The 16,771-nt window shown below is 46.2% G+C and overlaps 1 protein-coding gene across 1 annotated transcript; it reads right to left on the reverse strand.

Moving 5' to 3' along the window:
* Positions 1–3,328: 3,328 nt before the first annotated feature.
* LOC130289792 (histone-lysine N-methyltransferase SMYD1-like) lies at positions 3,329–13,728 on the reverse strand. The gene is made up of 3 exons (XM_056537633.1): positions 13,541–13,728; positions 3,713–3,881; positions 3,329–3,539 (listed from the first exon to the last, which is right to left on the reverse strand). The coding sequence occupies exons 1-3, from the start codon at positions 13,726–13,728 to the stop codon at positions 3,381–3,383; spliced, it is 516 nt and encodes a 171-aa protein (XP_056393608.1). The 3' UTR covers positions 3,329–3,380.
* Positions 13,729–16,771: the final 3,043 nt, after the last annotated feature.

Here is a 16,771-nt window from a genome sequence, read left to right on the forward strand (position 1 = left end):
AATGTATATGGTTCTTGTACACAAGAAAAGTAGCTTCATGTCTGTGTACATAAAAAGTAAGTAAAGGTTGTACACAGAAAATAGCCCGCTATATGCACGTGTACACCAAACACAAAAATGTAGATAATACTTGTACACATGTACATACAAAGGTATAAAAATGCTCAAAGGTGTTTTAGTAGTTGCTCAATGGGTGAATCTCTTGGCTCCTCCGAGAGTGACATTGTTTCTAGTCGCCAATCGCTAGCACCTGTCTCAATAAAAATAATAGGGTAACCTACCCTTAAGATAGTACTTGCACACATAGTACTCTAGACTACTCACTTAAATGTACTACCTCATTCTACTTCGGTACATACACAAAAACAAAATGTATCTCACATTTCAAGAAAACACTTAGGAATTGTAGCCCAATTCCTGCCACTGTTAGGTACACTCATATTTCTCTTCTCTGTATTGCGTGTGTGAGATGCTCTACCTGGCCAGTAGGTGCTCTTGCGAGTATAGAATTAAACATGTAGTTCTAAAGGTAACCTTGATAGGTTATTTTGAAGTGCTCTAGGGGTAAGTAGCGTGTAGCGGATAGACCCTAGCAGCCAGTCTTACTGTGACCTAGCTTCCGGCTAGCCAGTATACCTTTCGTGTACTAACAGGTAACGCATTGTTGGCAAAAAGAAAAAAATTGTGTAAGATAATAAAATTGTTTAGTCAGCTTGAAGCTAAATGTATACAGAGCTGTACTAATGTCTAGTTAGCCTCGTAAAATGTGTAGAGAGCTAAAACAAAATGTTTTAGGAGCTAGCAACTAAATGTCAGATAGCTGCCTAATTGTTTAGTAAGCTTAGAATGTATAGTAAGCTTAATTAAAATGTCTAAGAAGCTAGAAACTAAAGGTCTAGATAGCTTCATAATTGTCCAGGAAGCCTTTATAAGTGTCTAGTAGGATTACTAGTCTAAAAATATTTAAAATGCCTAGAAAAAAAGAATATCTGGTAGGTTTAAAAGTACCTAATGTGTTCTAAAAGTTTTGTCAGGATATAGATTCTGTCTAGTTAGCAATCCTGTTCTACCTGCCCTAGTTCCTCTACCTTAGGGGACAGGCGTTGGGGTCGACTTGTTTTAAGTAAGGGGGTTTGTGGTATCCCGGTACCGGATTGCATCCATTACCTTGTGGTGAGGTACTCAAAGTCAGAGTCCCTAGGTACCGGTGGGGTCCTCATCTATAGTTAGCCCCTTGTCACCCCTTTAATAGTTAAAATTATTCAAATTCAATGTGTAAATATGTAAATAAAGTGTACTTACCTTGTTGTAGTGTCGCAGGACCTGCGGGTCACGTGATGCGTTCCAAAACTCTATGGTTTATGGTTCAGGGACCTTTGGAGGAAGTCAGGTGATCGCCCACCATGCATTGTAACGGTGAGTGACAGCTGACACGGACCAATCCAAAACGGCCCTGCCCATATAAGGGAGCGGCGGCCATTACTCGCTCTCTTTCCTCATGGGCTGCTGATAGAGGAGGATCTGCGCAGCTGTCGTCAGCAGTGACCAGGTCCAAGCCTTGCGGCAACGGCCATCTTGCAAAACTGTGAGTTATCTCAATCCCTGTTAAGTCTGCAAGATCACCGGACCCAAACAGACCCCTAAATCTGAACGGATCTCTGTATCAATCCTAATTCTACTAGTCCTTTGGATAAGTCAATGGTCCCCAGCATCTGTCAATCACTGCCGCACTACATAGAGACTGTATTGCTAAGACTGTTGCTGTTAATTGGATGTACCGCAAGTACCTCAGTAAAGTTTATACAAGTTCAATTTCATCTCTATTGTGGACCTTCATTCCTTTAAGCACGCACCTATCATTTCTGGGAAGGGTGGCGATAGGCCGAAGATTTACCTCAGCGTATTAACCCTCACCCCGGCGTCACGATTGACAGGGGTTAAATTAACCCCTCATATACCGAAGCAACACCCCAACCACACTACACCCCCAAGGCCCTACCACAATACAGAGCAATATCAAGGTAGAAAACTAAAAAATATTAAATTAAAAATTGAGGCAGGAGGTGGTTTATCATGATGGAGGCAGTGAACTGGGAGGATAATAACATTTAACAAGATCATGACAGGTCATCTTTAAAGTTACTTTCTAGTTGTTTGTCTCTGACCCTATAGAAACATTAAAAATCTGGAGTTGCCTAGAAAGCTTTGGCACTTTTGCCCCCATCTACAAACCTTCCCTAGGATCTAATATGACCATCTCAAAGACCATAAAACACTTTTAGACAAATATAACATTTACAAGACTTGCTTGCTTAGTTTGTTGGCTATACAATGAATAGGGGTACATGACTTATGACCAAGTGACTTTTATACAGACCTGTTAAGAAGGTCTTTGTGCAGTGCCGTTATTTCTAGTATAAAAATACCGTCAAGGTGGGCAAAATACTGGCTGTGCCGGTAAAATACCAGCATGGTGGCAACCCTATCCTCACATAGCCACACCCAACAGGGTTTAGCCCCACATCGTTTGGAGACCTAGCAACACCTCTGCTGATCTGAATGGTAAATAGAAAAAAGACATCCATTTTGAGATGCCCCAGGTGTACGGCCAGACCCTAGAAATAAATAGAAATGAATAGACCATCTTTATTGAGCATCGAAAACATCAACTAATCATTTACAGACATTGGCTTCATATATTACTTAAAGGAGTACTCCACTGCCCCAGCGTTCGCAACATTTTGTTCCGAACGCTGGGGCAGTGGAGTACCCCTTTAAAGGGGTACTCCCCTGGAAAAAAAAATTTAATCAACTGGTGCCAGAAAGTTAAACAGATTTGTAAATTACTTCTATTAAAAAATCTTAATCCTTCCAGAACTTATCAGCTGCTGTATGTTCCACAGGAAGTTCTCCTCTATTTGAATTTCCTTTCTGTCTGACCACAGTGCTCTCTGCTGACACCTCTGCCCGTTTTAGGAACTGTCCATAGCAGGAGAGGATTGCTATGGGGCTTTGCTTCTACTCTGGACAGTTCCCAAAATGGACAAAGATGTCAGCAGAGAGCACTGTGGTCAGACAGAAAGGAAATTCAAAAAGAAAAGAACTTCCTCTGGGACATACAGCAGCTGATAAGTACTGGAAGGGTTACGATTTTTAAATAGAAGTGATATACAAATCTGTTTAACTTTCTGGCACCAGTTGATTTAAAAATAATGTTTTCCAGTGGAGTACCTCTTTAACACTCCAAGCAGATCAAGCCTGTACATTTGTATATCAATAGATATTTCTTCTCGTTGTGGTAGCGTCTTGATAGATCTGCACTGTGGATTGGACACTGGTCAGGGATGGAAGGATCAGAAGAATGGAGGGGTCATGTCTGCCTATGGTTTCTTATTGAAGATGGCTGGTGGAGCCTCATTTGCTGGCTCTTCCATAACCTGAAAGGGTTTGTTGGAGAGAGCGGCTTCTCTCATCTTGTAATAGACATATTCATTCTCCCGGAACATCCTCAGCTCCATTTCTGTCTGACCACGCATCGCCTATAGAGAGACAATAGAGATGTTACCACTCCTATCTACTCACAATATAATCACCTATGCCAATCAATGCAATGCCCAATAACTGGCTACCAGAGGACCATCAGAACTCACATGGGATCGCTCTTTGGCCTATAACTTGTATATAAGCTCAGTGACAGATATAACGGACTCACCTCCAGATCTTTGGTAATAGGGTGAGAGGGTCCATGAGTAATAAGGAGGATAGCAAAAGCCTTGCAGATCATCCCATGGCCAACTTCAATGAGTCCAGCATGCCAATGTGTGACCCCAGCCCTCATTATGGCCATCCCAAGCTGGGCATTGTTTGGATGGTATATTTTCCTGTTGGAAATAAAGTGATTATTAGTAAAAGCGCCTCACCTTATATATTTGTATTTTAAAGGGTAATTTTCATCAAAAAAAACTTTTGATATATTATAGATTAAGTTATGCAGAATAACTTTCCAATTGCATGTTATTAAAAAAATATGCTTCTTTCTATTTATTTTTTACTTTGAAAAAAATTACCACTAGAGGTCTCCCTACCAGTTCTAACCGCAAGCCCTTTTTATAGATTTCAGACTCATGCTGGAGTCCTAAATCTGAGGTCGGGACACAGACAAGCTCAGCTGGCAACTCTGAATCTTCTCCTCTCTGTTTACAACTTCATGTGCAAAGAGAAGAAAGATCGGAGCTTAGATAGTAAAATGAATGAGGGCATGCAGTAAGGAAGAGTCAGGAGTATGCCCTGCTGTGCTACGAGCACAGTACTGGCTCCTGCCTGGCTGATTGACAGGCAGGGAGCAGTGCTGAGTTTGTCTGTGTCCCGGCTCCAGTCTGAGATTTAGGACTCCAGCATGAGTCCGAAATCTATAAAAAAAAAAAGGGCTTGCGGCCAGGACTGATAGGGAGACCTCTAGTGGTCATATTTTTTAAGTGGAAAATTAAATAGAAAGAAGCATATTTTTTAATAACATGCAATTGGAAAGTTATTCTTCATACATTAATCTATAATATATCAAAAGTTTTTTTTTTTATGAAAGGTACCCTTTAATACACCAGTTGCCAAAAGGTTCCAAAGCATGATTCCACATCCGTAAGCTGGTCAATTATTTTATATGTCTCTCATCTTCATGAGAGATAAATGTATCATTGCAGAGCATCAGTTCTAGTTTTTGGCCTATTTTAGCATATGCTAATTTTCGCATATGCGAAAATAAAACGCGAATATATGACGAATATATGACTAATATTCGGCCATATATTCGCGAATTATCGCGAATTTGAATATGGCCTATGTCGCTCAACACTAGTCAGTATAACCAAACTAAAAAATATATATTATTACCATTCTATTAAAGGGGTACTCCTGAGGGGAAATATTTTTTAATCAACTGATGCCAGAAAATTACAAACACTTGTAAATAAGTTTTATTTAAAAATCCTAATCAGCTTCCAGTACTTATCAGCTGCTGTATGCTCCAGAGGAAGTTGTGTAGTTATTTACAGTCTGATCACAGTGCTCTTTGCTGTCACCTCTGTCCGTATCAGGAACTGTCCAGAGCAGGAGCAAATCCCCATAGCAAACCTCTCCTGCTCTGGACAGTTCCTGACATGGACAGAGGTGTCAGCAGAGAGCACTTCCTGTAGTTCAGAGCAGTTCAGTGTGCAGCTCATTCAGGTGTGTCTCTTTGTGTGAGCTCCAGAGACTTCCAGCAGACCAGAGAAGGTGTTTCATCAGCCTCCCCAGGAGTGTGGCAGCCTCCTCGGGAGAGCCTTCCTGCATGGTGTCCCTGGCCTCCACCTCCCGTTCTTCAAGGCTGGCGGGGGGTGGAGAGCAAACAGCAACAGCCATTCCGGCCGGGGGGAGAAGATCTGGCAGAGTCTGCAGCAATGCAGGCTCTACACCCCCGGCAACGGTTGCCAGCCAGAGGACTGGTGAAAGAAAAGCAAGAAGGAGAAGTGTGGAGTTGTGGGCAGAGAGAGGGCCCAAGGAGTCCAGCGCCACCTACTGCTCCCGCATGGCCGCGCGGTTTGCTGAATATGATCGCTGTGGCAAGGAGCTGAAGTTGGCCAGACAAGATCTGCAAGGGGCTCAGAATCTGGTGAACACTGCGCCCAAAAAGAGCAGACCAGAGCTAAGAAGAAAGATCTCAGCACCGAAGGCTGAGATTGTGCAGCTGGAGGAGAGGAGAGCAGAGATCTTGGAGGGGAGCGGTCTCTTCAAGGAGAAGCTTCAGAACAACAACCGGTTTGCCGCCATGAAATCCCCAGGTAAGGTGGAGGTGGATGATGGGGAGAGTAGTGGCGGTGAAGAAAGTGTGGATGGTGAAGGCATAAAGAAGAAGGAGGAGGAGAATGTGGGAGAAAGAGCACAAGTGGTGGAAATGGATGTCTTGCCTGTAGCTACTCCCTATAACACCCAGGACAGCTACATAGAGCCAGCCCAGGTGGCGCTTCCATTAAGTGAGAGCGAGGAGGATGAACTGGAGAGTGAGGCTGGGGGATTACTGAGGGCGATTGTTATGCAGGAGTCCCCAGCCCACCTCCAGAACTTTACCTTTGGAGATGACCAGTGCGATGATGTGGCAGTAAAGCGTAAGAAGCAGAAGACTCAGGAGACAGTAAAGTACATGTTTGTCCCTTTCCAGCAGTCAGGGTGGCGAGGGGCGTGTCCCAGTGCCAGAGGCGAGTTTTGCTGCTGTGTTCTCGGGGGGCGGTTCCCCGAGAACTGTGGGCATTACCGGCGCTGCGGGGCACTCCCCTGTGAGGGGGGGGAGTGTCCGGGCACCGGTGGCGGAGAGCGGAGTGTCTGTGTGCTCGGGGGGCGGTCCCCCGAGTACTGTGTGTTCTGTGGGTGCTGCGGGGCACTCCTCTGTGAGGGGGGGGAGTGTCCGGGCACCGATATCCCCTGCAGAGCCTGTGTGGTTAGGCAAACCAAGCGATGGCGCTGTGGGAGGAGCTGGGGTGCGCTTTGAGGGGCAGCCCCAGACTCAGGAGGTGTCATCGCATATGGAGGAGGAGTCATCAGTGTCGACCCCGGCAGCAGCAGCATCGACCCCAGCACAGAAAACCATAATAAGACCAGCAGTACTACAGGTCCCAGCCAGCCCAGAATCCATTAGGCAGGAAAAGAGTGGAGGATGTGAGAATGCTGAGTGTAGTAGAGCTGTGGATGTGAGGAGTGTAAGTGGAGTGAATGATGGTGGGAGTAGTAGTGGTAAGAATGGGAAGTCTGGTATGGATGGGAATAAAGATGGGAGTAGTGGTGTGAGTGGCTGTACTGATGGGTCTGGGTCTGGTCCGGCTGCCCCCCCCCCCGGTAGTGACTGCTCCTAGAAGTTATGCTAATGTCGCTGCCGGGGGTTCAGGGGGGTCCCCGTCTCCGGCCGGCTCTGGAGGCCACTTGCAACAGCGCCTCCTGGAGGCTCTGCGTAGGGGCGACAGGTCGATCCAGGTAGAGGGGAGGGGTGAGGTCGACCTGTCTTTCTGGATAGAGAGGCACGGTTTGGGGGCTTTCCGAGAGCGGAATGGGGAGGTGGTCTGGTCCCTCCCGACAACCGGGCAGGACAATAACCGTAGGAATGTGGTCCGTCTGATTTGGAGGGGCGAGGATGCGTGCCCGCCTCGCGCTAAAGTGGTTGAGCTCCTCCTCCAGATGGAATTCAGGGCATGTGACATCTTTGCCCTGATCCACCCCTACGGTTCGTCTGAGTTTGATGTCAGTTTTGTTCGGCCAGAGGGTCTCGAACTCTTCTGGTCAAACTACGAAGTGGCAAAAAACGAGCCCGGCTGGCGGGAGTTCGCCGTAAAGGCGATTTCCCGTCAGAATGCTGTCAAGAAGGTGACCGTTTTGACCCGTAACGAGTCACTTTCTTGTTATGATATCATGACCTGGCTCGGACGGTATGGGGATGTGACGGACATGCCCAAGAAAAACTTGGATGAGCACGGGATCTGGTCCGGGGCCTGGACGTTTTCCGTCAAACTCAAGCGTTCAGGGAGTACGGTTGCCCACATTCCGTCAGCCGCCTTCCTTGGACGTGATAGGATCTAGGTCTTCTACCAGGGGCAGCCTAAGGTCTGTCACAGGTGTGGCAGCCCCACCCACTTTAGCGCAGCCTGTACTGTGCAGGTCTGCGCTTTGTGTGGTGGGGTGGGTCATCTGGCCGCATCCTGTCGGCAGATCCGGTGCCACCTGTGTGGTGTCCTCGGACACCCTTTCAGCCGTTGTCCTAGCGCCTTCGCCCATGCAGCGGCCGCTCCAGCTGAGGAGAGCTGTGAAGTTGCCTCGGCTGGGGAGGGTACGGGCAGGGATGGGGGCGCAACAGGGCTAGTGAGGAGGAAAAAGGGCCCTGCCAAACTAAGGCGGGAGGAAAATCGTAGAAGGAGTAGGGAGCTGGAGAGTGCCCAGGTGGCGGGGGTAGCTTCAGTCCCTGCTCCTGAAGCTGGCCCTGTAACTGCTGAAGCCCTGGTGGAGAATGTGCTGGATGAGGAGATCAGGAGACTTCACAGAGAGGAAAGCAATATGGCCGACGCTTCCGATTCCTCCCACTATGAAAGTGTGGATGAGGAGAGTGGGGTGAGGCCCAAAAAGAAAGAAAAGGGCAATAGGAAAGGGAGAAAGAAGAGGTCAGAGCCCTCTGAAGCTCCTGGTACTACGGGCCAGGTCCAAAGCAGAAGCCTGGCTGCCCCCCCTCTGATTGACCTGTCAAACCGGTACCTCGTCCTCGATACCATCTCCTCCCCCTCCTTGGAGGGGGAAGGTGAGGGCGGGGTGCCTCGGGAGAAAGAGCCTCTGGGGGGAACTGGGCCCTGTCCTGTCGAGGCACCTTCCTCAGAGGGCAGGGCTAGACCGGGGCTGGACGGACACGGTGACCTTATGGACCAATCGGAGTCTAAAAAAAGATGTAAGAGTGGTCCTGCCCTTTCGTCGTCTTCGGGGGATGAGGGGGCTAAAAAGAAGGGGAAAAAGAAATAAAGGGTGAGGCCATCTAATTCAATCACCCTGTATGGCGGCACTCACCCCATTGACGCTGGCATCTATTAATTGTGCCAGCATAAAGTCGGATACGACTAGATTTGCAGCCTTTGATTTTCTCGGCCATGTTGAAGCCGACATTTTGTATCTGCAGGAGACCAGGTTGTCAGATCTAGCCTCCCTGGTAAAAGCCAGGAGAGAGTGGAGGCGCGGCCCCTCCCACTGGTCTCTTGCGGCTGAGTCGTATAGTGGGGTGGCGGTCCTTTTTACCGCTCCTGTTGAATGCCGACGGGTTATTGAATTAGAAATGGGGAGGTGCCTGATCTTAGATGTCTTCATGAAGGGACAGGAGCTCCGACTCATTAACATCTACGCCCCGCAAACTAAGCGGGGCCGTAAAGATCTCTTTATGAGGATTAAGCCCTTTCTTTTTACGAGTCGGCAGGTGATCTTTGGAGGGGACTTCAATAATGTCACGAGGTCCCAAGATAGGAGAGGCTCCAATGGTCCACTGACTTGCGATAGTGTGGCACTGATTAGCATAACTAGAGAAGCTCGCCTAGAGGATGCCCACATCCGGAGCCCCTCGGGCCACGCGGGTTTCACCTATCATCAAGGTAGTCGCAGTTCTAGAATACATAGGTTTTATTTGAAGGAGGAAGCCGTCTCTTCCGCAGTGTCCGTGGTTGAGGTGGAGTTCTCCGATCACTGTATGATTTTGTTTTCCCTGAATGTTTCAGAGACCCCCCGGATGGGAAAAGGTTATTGGAAGCTGAATTCGTCCCTCCTGGAGGAAGCGGAGGTAAGACAGTCCTTTGAGGATTTTCTTCAGAGTCAGGTACCTTTACTGGATCTTTGTAGTAATAAGCTGGAGTGGTGGGAGATATTCAAGAAGCGGGTTGCGGGGTTCTTCCGCCAGCTCTCGAGCCTCAGGTCCCTGAACAGGTATCGCTTGTATCAGGGTCTGAGGAGGAAACTCGAGCTTCTCGTCTCGACTGGAGGTAGCCGAGAGGATATCTCCAGAGTGAAATCCTTGCTGATGAGGTGTCAGTACGATAGGCACGCATCTTTGGTTTTTGAGAGGGATTTCGGGAAGTACCGCTCGCCCGACCCTTACAGAAACTGTAAGATGTCAGTGAGTAGTAAAGTCATTTCAGGACTGATTGATAGTACGGGATCTCTGAATCGGTCCAGATCAGGGATCTTGGAGGTCGTCAGATCCTTCTATTTGCACCTCTTGGGAAGGAAGGATCTAGATTGAGACAGGATGTCGGCTTTCCTGGCTGAAACCATTCATGAGCCAGGGGTAGACTCCTCTCTTGTTGTTTTGGCAGAAAAAATCAGGGAAGAGGAAGTGAGACTGGCGATCGAGGGGCTTGCCCCTAAGAAGTCGCCAGGTCCGGATGGCTTAACATCCGAGTGGTACAGGACCTTTAAGGAGTCTTTAGCTCCCCTCTTGACTGAGGTATTCAATGAGTGTCTCTCCTCGGGCACTCTGCCGAAGTCAATGAGGAGGTCAGCCCTGATTCTTCTGTCAAAGGGTAAAGATCCCAGCCGAATTGAGAATTGGAGGCCCATAGCTCTTCTCAATACGGACAGGAAGCTTCTGGCCAAGATACTGTTTAATCGGCTGGTGAAGTTTGCACCCCGGCTCCTTTCGGGGACTCAGCACTGCTCTGTTCCAGGCCGAAGCACCTTAAGTGCTGTCCTTAGTGTCAGGGAGGCAGTGGAGCGGAGTAGTGCAGGTTTCTGGAAGGGGTACTTGCTGTCCCTGGATCAGGCCAAGGCGTTTGATCGGGTGAACCACGAGTACCTCTGGTCCGTCCTCCTGAGATATGGCTTACCGAGTACTTTTGTTAATTGGCTTAAGATCTTGTATGCAGGGGCAGAGAGTTTCCCGCTGGTGAACGGTTGGTCTGGTCGCTCTTTTGAGGTGGGGTCCGGAGTCCATCAGGGTTGTCCTTTGAGCCCGCTTTTATACGTGTTCGCAATCGATCCCTTCGTCCGGAGGGTAGATTGTGGGCCGTTGGCGGGAGTCGGGATGAGTCTGGCGGAGCTGGATGTCACCCAGAGAGTGGTGGCGTACGCTGACGATGTCACTATTTTCGTCTCCTCACAGGAGGAGGTCGATGTGGTGATGTCGGAGGTGGATTGCTACTCGGAGGCATCCGGGTCTAAGATCAACCGGGATAAGTGTGAGAGTCTCTGGCTGGGAGGGGGGGATCCCACGTTTGATCTCCCGGACACCCTTCCAGGGCCCCAAGAATCAGCAAAAGTATTAGGCATCACATTCGGCCAGGATGATTATCCCACCAAAAACTGGGATGGTAAGCTCCAGGATGCCGCTCAGAAGGTGGACCAGTGGAAGGGTTGGTCTATGACCCTCAGGGAAAGGGTACACCTGATCAAATCGTACCTGCTCCCCTTGTTTATCTATCTGGGCAGCGTATGTATCTTGCCAGAGGCTTACTACACTAGGATCTACAGCCTGTTTTTCCAACTGTTATGGGGGAACAGGATGAACCTAGTCAGGAGGGAGGTTACGTACCACACGAGGAGACTAGGGGGTTTATCTATGGTAAACCCTGTGGTGTTCTTTACGAACACCTTCTTGAAAGCTAACATCGCAAACCTCTGGAAAGAGAGGGCTCCTCCGTGGGTACTCTCCTGCAGGGAATGGTTTCGGGCTTTCTTCCAGGAATGGGAGAGAGGAGGGCGAGTGAAGGACCTCCGTACACCACATGGATATCTTCCGGCTTACGCTACCCCGACTCTGAAGGCGATACGTCGGTGGGGTCTGGGAGTGTGGGAGATCAGGACCCAGTCAAGGCAGTTCCTTGACAAACGGGTTCTGTTGACCCATTTCCAGAAGCCTCTGGCGCTCAGGGACTGCCCAGGTCGGGATCTGAGGGTGAGGTTGTACCTTTTAAACATGAAAAGGATCCCCCAGAAGTTTTGGGACTTGGCCTGGCGCTGCTTTCAGGGGAAGCTATATGTAAGGGACAACCTGAAGTGCAGGAACTCTGATGACCGGGGATGTCCCCGAGAAGAGTGCGGGGACACGCTGGAAAGCATGGACCACTTCCTGCTTCATTGTCCCTTTAATATAGGGGTTTACAACAGGGTGGGCGCTTCCATCGGCTGGAGTCAACTTGCCGGCCTAACCTATCCGGAGTGGGCTTATGGGGCATTCAGGAACCTGGGTGGCCGAGATCGGGGCACTTTATTCTTAGTTAGTTTAGTGGTTAGGTACTACACGTGGAACGCACGGTGTTTAGTGTCGACCCAACAGAAAATCCTCTCTGAGGTGGAGGTCTGTAGGAATATCACCGGTGACCTCGGGAAGATCAGCTCTTTGGAGTATGGCAGTCTTGGTACCAGTAGGGCTTCTCTCCTGTGGAGAGGTTTTTCTTTTGATGTGCCCTAGGTACTAGACCTTTTTAGGCAGAGTACCTTTATTTTGTTTAGGGGCAGTGTTATAGGGATAGTGATAGGGTGAGAGCAGGGTCAGTTTTAATGGAGGGATAGAATTAGGGAAAATTGTAGGGGGGAGTTAGGGAAAGAGTTTAAAATTATTTTGATGTATCAAGTCTGCCATCCTTCTTCCTGGTGGTGGGCTAATGCATGCACACGCTAGCTTTTTGTTTTGTTTTAAGCTGATATGGTATGAAGGGCTTACAGGCGACCAAACTTGGGCCTAAGGTAGCTTTGGTTTAGTGTGTATATGTTAGTGTGTATAAGTTTGTGTGTAAGTTGGTTGGGAGGAGTGCTAGGTGGGGAGGGTGTATTTGTGGGTGGTGGTGTTTGCTTTTCTTTTGGGGACCTGACATGGGTCAGTTAGGGACAGGACTTTGTGTACGAACGGTATGGACTCTGACCCATGTGCAGGAGGGGTGGTGTGGGAGAGGGTACAGTTTTAGTGTAGGGATTTTGGTAGGGTTTTCTATTGTTTTTGTAGGTTTTCTTTAGTGTATATATATTTATTTTTAGTTAAATACTATATTATTATGTTCATGTGATTTTGTATGTATATTGTTTACATATTGTTTTCATTTTGTTTCTATATTACAACATTACAGTAGTCATGGCAGTCGGACCAGTTATTATGTTACGTGGTTTACTTGATTTTATCATGTTGCTACGTTGTTTATTTTATAAAATTTTATTTTTTTTTTATATTTTTTTTGTAGCCAGGTAGTGCTAAATTTTATGTTTATGTTAATATTTTGCTAAGCCAAGTTGTGCTTTTGTATTTTTTTTTTTTTTTTTTTGTGTTTCCCGAATATGGATGGTTTTGAGTTGTAGCCAGGTAGTGCTAAATTTTATTTTCATATTTTGATAAGCCAAGCGCTATTTTTATGTTCATTTTTGGTATGCGTGTGAGGGTGGTTCGGTTAGGTGGGTTGGCATATTTTAGGTTTTTGCAAAGCTGGGCTGGCCGGTTAGGCAGGGTTTTGTTTTTGTTCTTTGGTACCAGTGTATTTCTTATTTATGTTATAGCTGGTTAAGCTTGTTTTGTGTTTTTGTATAAGTTTTGTACTTTTATAATAAAAAAAAGAGTGTCAGCAAAGAGCACTGTGGTCAGACTGGAAAGAACTACACAACTTCCTCTGGAGCATACAGCAGGACTGGAAGGCTGCATGAGGGCAAATTTTTTTGCATTATGATCTGTAGTTGTACACCATTTTGTTGCAAATGGGACTTTTAGAAGCAACCATTAGATTGTTTATACTGATCAAAACAATCTACAATGTATTGATCAATGCAATACTGTTGCATTGCAGTGAACAGTTCAATCGGTGCTGTACGAGCTGACAGAAAAACAGAGCATCAGAAGGCATACAGCTGTCATAGAAATTTATTAACATCCTGCAATTGCATTGTGGGGTTTCTGTTCAGATCTCCTATGCTTGCAACATGTGTATCTTCCATCTTATAATACATTTATTATGTATTTTTTATGCCTATTTTTTTAAACCATATTTCTTATTCACTTGAAGGATTAGCTTTTACAACTTACAAATAACCATCCACCATTTTCTTGGCGTTCTCGGCAGCTTCCTCAAACATCTGGAGGTAGGACAGCACCTCAGAGTTTATGCTCAGGATCTGAAGCATGTAGATATTGGTGTCTGCCAAGACCGGTTCCTGCCTCTTGAGACATTCACGGCAAAGTTTCACCAAATAAACGCCAAATTTTGAGAGCATGTTAGTAAATAAGTAGATATTATCCAATGGAAAATTGTATAGCAACAAAGACCCCCATCCTTCCTCTACCCAACCACAGTGCTGAGAGTATGTATCATTGATAGGTCCCTATGGCCATCTCCACCCTGGGAAGCGGTGGAAGTGCTGGTGGCTATACATGGTTAAAACTATGCTGTGGATCTTACAACACTGTTCCCATTAGCAGGAGTCCTGCAGGACCAGTTCTTGAGTGGAAATCTTGGGTAAGTTCTCATACTTTTTTTTTCCAGGACTTGATCCCTGGAAATGATACCTTTGTAAGGCTGGGTTCACATCACGTTTTAGGCAATACGGGACCGCATATGGCTGGAGGGAGCTAAAACCGGGCACTCCCGTATCCCTGCCATATGTGGCCCGTATGTAAAGTATTTCATTTTTGCCTGTATGCGGTTTTCCCACCGGACCTAAAACCGTGGTAGAACGTGATGTGAACTCAGCCTAAGGGTACATTTACACGCGCAGATTTTTGCAGCGGATTTAGCTGCGGATCCGCTGGTGAAGGTCCTGCTCTATGCTGGCTTTATATGTGCCTGCTGGTAGCGGCAATACGCCGCTACCAGCAGACACAGTGCAGCGATGTGCGTGGCATACTTGCACATCGCAGACGCTCTCCCTTCTCTGAGCTAGGCAGAGAGCTCCCCCAATATGCGAGTATACTGCAACTCGCACATCACAGTGTATCTGCTGGTAGCGGCGTATTGCTGCTACAAGCAGGCACATGTGAAGCCAGCATAGAGCGGGGCCTTCACCAGCGGATTTGCAGTGTAAAATACGCTGTAAATCCGCACATGTGAACATACCCTAATAGAGATAAAATTGGTCGGGATAAGTAGCAATGTACACACCTGATGGTAAGATCCTTCAGCCCGAGCTTTGTCTATTTTCTCCAAGGTGTTCTTTGAGTATTGTATGAATTCTTTCACCACATTTTCTGGAGGCTACAAATCAAATTTCATCCATGAACCTATATATAATGGTGCATATAAGGGAACATAGAAATTTAGCAAAAAAAGGGAACAGTTTTTGGAATTGAGTTTGTTTTTATTAAACCTTTTGACAATTCATTAGGTTGCATTTGGGCTATATACTATGGAGGGCAGTGGCCTACCGAGAATATTCCCCGTATCTTGGTAAGCCAGTCCGGCCCTGTATATACGTATATGTGTGTGTGTATTTCTCAAAACCTGTCCAGAGGAAAAGTTGCTGAGTTGCCCATAGCAACCAATCAGATTTGTTCTTTCATTTTTGAAAAGGCCTCTGCAAAACGAAAGAAGCAATCTGATTGGTTGCTATGGGTGTTTGTGTATGTGTGTATGATCAAGCATCACTTCCAAACCTCTAGAGATATTTCAATAAAACTTGGTACATGTTACTTATAGATCAAATAAAAGTATAGTATAGTTGAATTAAGCCTAACCCACCCCTAGGGTCACAGTTTTTGTGTAAAGTCTTATGCAAGTCTATGGGACTTCCTGTACCTTACTCTATGAGCTCCACTCTGCATCTGCCAGTGAGTGTGTTGGTCCAGTTTGCAAGTCCCACCCCTACAGAAAGCCTCTTTCCACAAGCCACGCCCCTTCTGCTTAGGTCCTTTATTTGTTTCAGCTCAAGGCCGAAAACACCCTCTTCTATTTGTGACTCTTTTTTGTGCGTCAGTCCGGCTTGCTAGTCACACCACCTCCCACAAGGCCACGTCCCCACAAAGCCATGGGAGCCTAGCCTCCCAACCCCGGAAAATAATAAAATAAATAATGAGGCAAGACAAATTAATCGATTGAAAAGGCCACGGTCCTATTTATTTATTCTTAAATAATCCAATAATAAATAACTTTAAATGCATAATATATAAATGTAAACCTTAATGAATAAATAAAATAGTATATAACTATCCAGCTCAAAATTACTGTCCGCCCAGCAAGGCTGGGTGACACCCATTTTATTTTATAGGACCGTGACAGAAATAGCATAAAATAAGGGAAGGGAGGGTGGGGGATCCTCTTCTGTGCTTGACACGTAGCTTCTGTCACGCCTTCACCACAAGCAGGTATATTTATAAACATCAAAACTTCCCGCCGAAGGGATACCAACCAATCACCAACTACCTTTATTCTGCCCAGATACCTGAAGTATCTTAACAACAGGTGATGTCATCACACTAAGCTCCACTTCATACAGTCCCAGGGAAAATGAGGGGAAATAACTACACATTAACCCTTAACTGACAACATTAAATTAACCCTAACATCCGGGGTGAGGAGGCGGCCCCCATGTGGTCCCTGCGTCTAAGACTCCAGGCCCTATATCAAGCCCCCTTCTATTTTGCACATATAATTTCTTCATCACAACTCAGCCCCACCTGAGGAAGGGATATGAGGATGAGATATGAGGTAGGGATATGAGGTTGGCATATGAAGTTAGGATATGAGGACAGGATGTAAGGACGAGATATGAGGACAGGATATGAGAATGTAATATGAGTACGGGATATAAGGTTGGCACATGAAGTCAGGATATGAGGATAGGATGTGAGGACTAAATATCAGGACGAGATATGAGGACAGGGTATGAGAATGTAATATGAGTACAGAATATGAAGACGGGATATGAGGATGGGATATAAGGATGGGATATGAGGACAGAGGTGAGAAAATTAGTAATTATATTAATGTTATAACATTTTATAATAAGTTTTATTAAAACAAATGTTATTATTAATATTATGCTTATTATTATTATCACTATTATCATTATGATGGAGTTTATTGTGCTTGTAGAAATATGTTCCTTCAGTACAATAGATTGATGAAGTTATGTAAATCCATCTACTTTCAACCTCTAAATTAGAATTTTTTTTCAAGTTCTTTGGAGGAGATTTATCAAAATGTGTCCAGAGGAAAAGTTGCTGAGTTGCACATAGTAACCAATCAGATCACTTCTTTCATATTTCAGAGGCCTTTTCAAAAATGAAAGAAGCAATCTGATTGGTTGCTATGGGTAACTTTTC

This window comes from Hyla sarda, chromosome 1 (genome assembly GCF_029499605.1).
Source record: "Hyla sarda isolate aHylSar1 chromosome 1, aHylSar1.hap1, whole genome shotgun sequence".
NCBI lineage: Eukaryota > Metazoa > Chordata > Amphibia > Anura > Hylidae > Hyla > Hyla sarda.

Bases quoted from the DNA above. Each gene is read 5' to 3' on its own strand.
- LOC130289792 (XM_056537633.1), bottom strand. From the start codon at position 13,728: ATGCTCTCAAAATTTGGCGTTTATTTGGTGAAACTTTGCCGTGAATGT. The intron at 3,882-13,540 runs GTAAGTTGTAAA...TATTTCCAACAG, and splicing joins AAAATGGTGGATGGTTATTT to GAAAATATACCATCCAAACA. The intron at 3,540-3,712 runs GTGAGTCCGTTA...GTCTCTCTATAG, and splicing joins CTATTACCAAAGATCTGGAG to GCGATGCGTGGTCAGACAGA.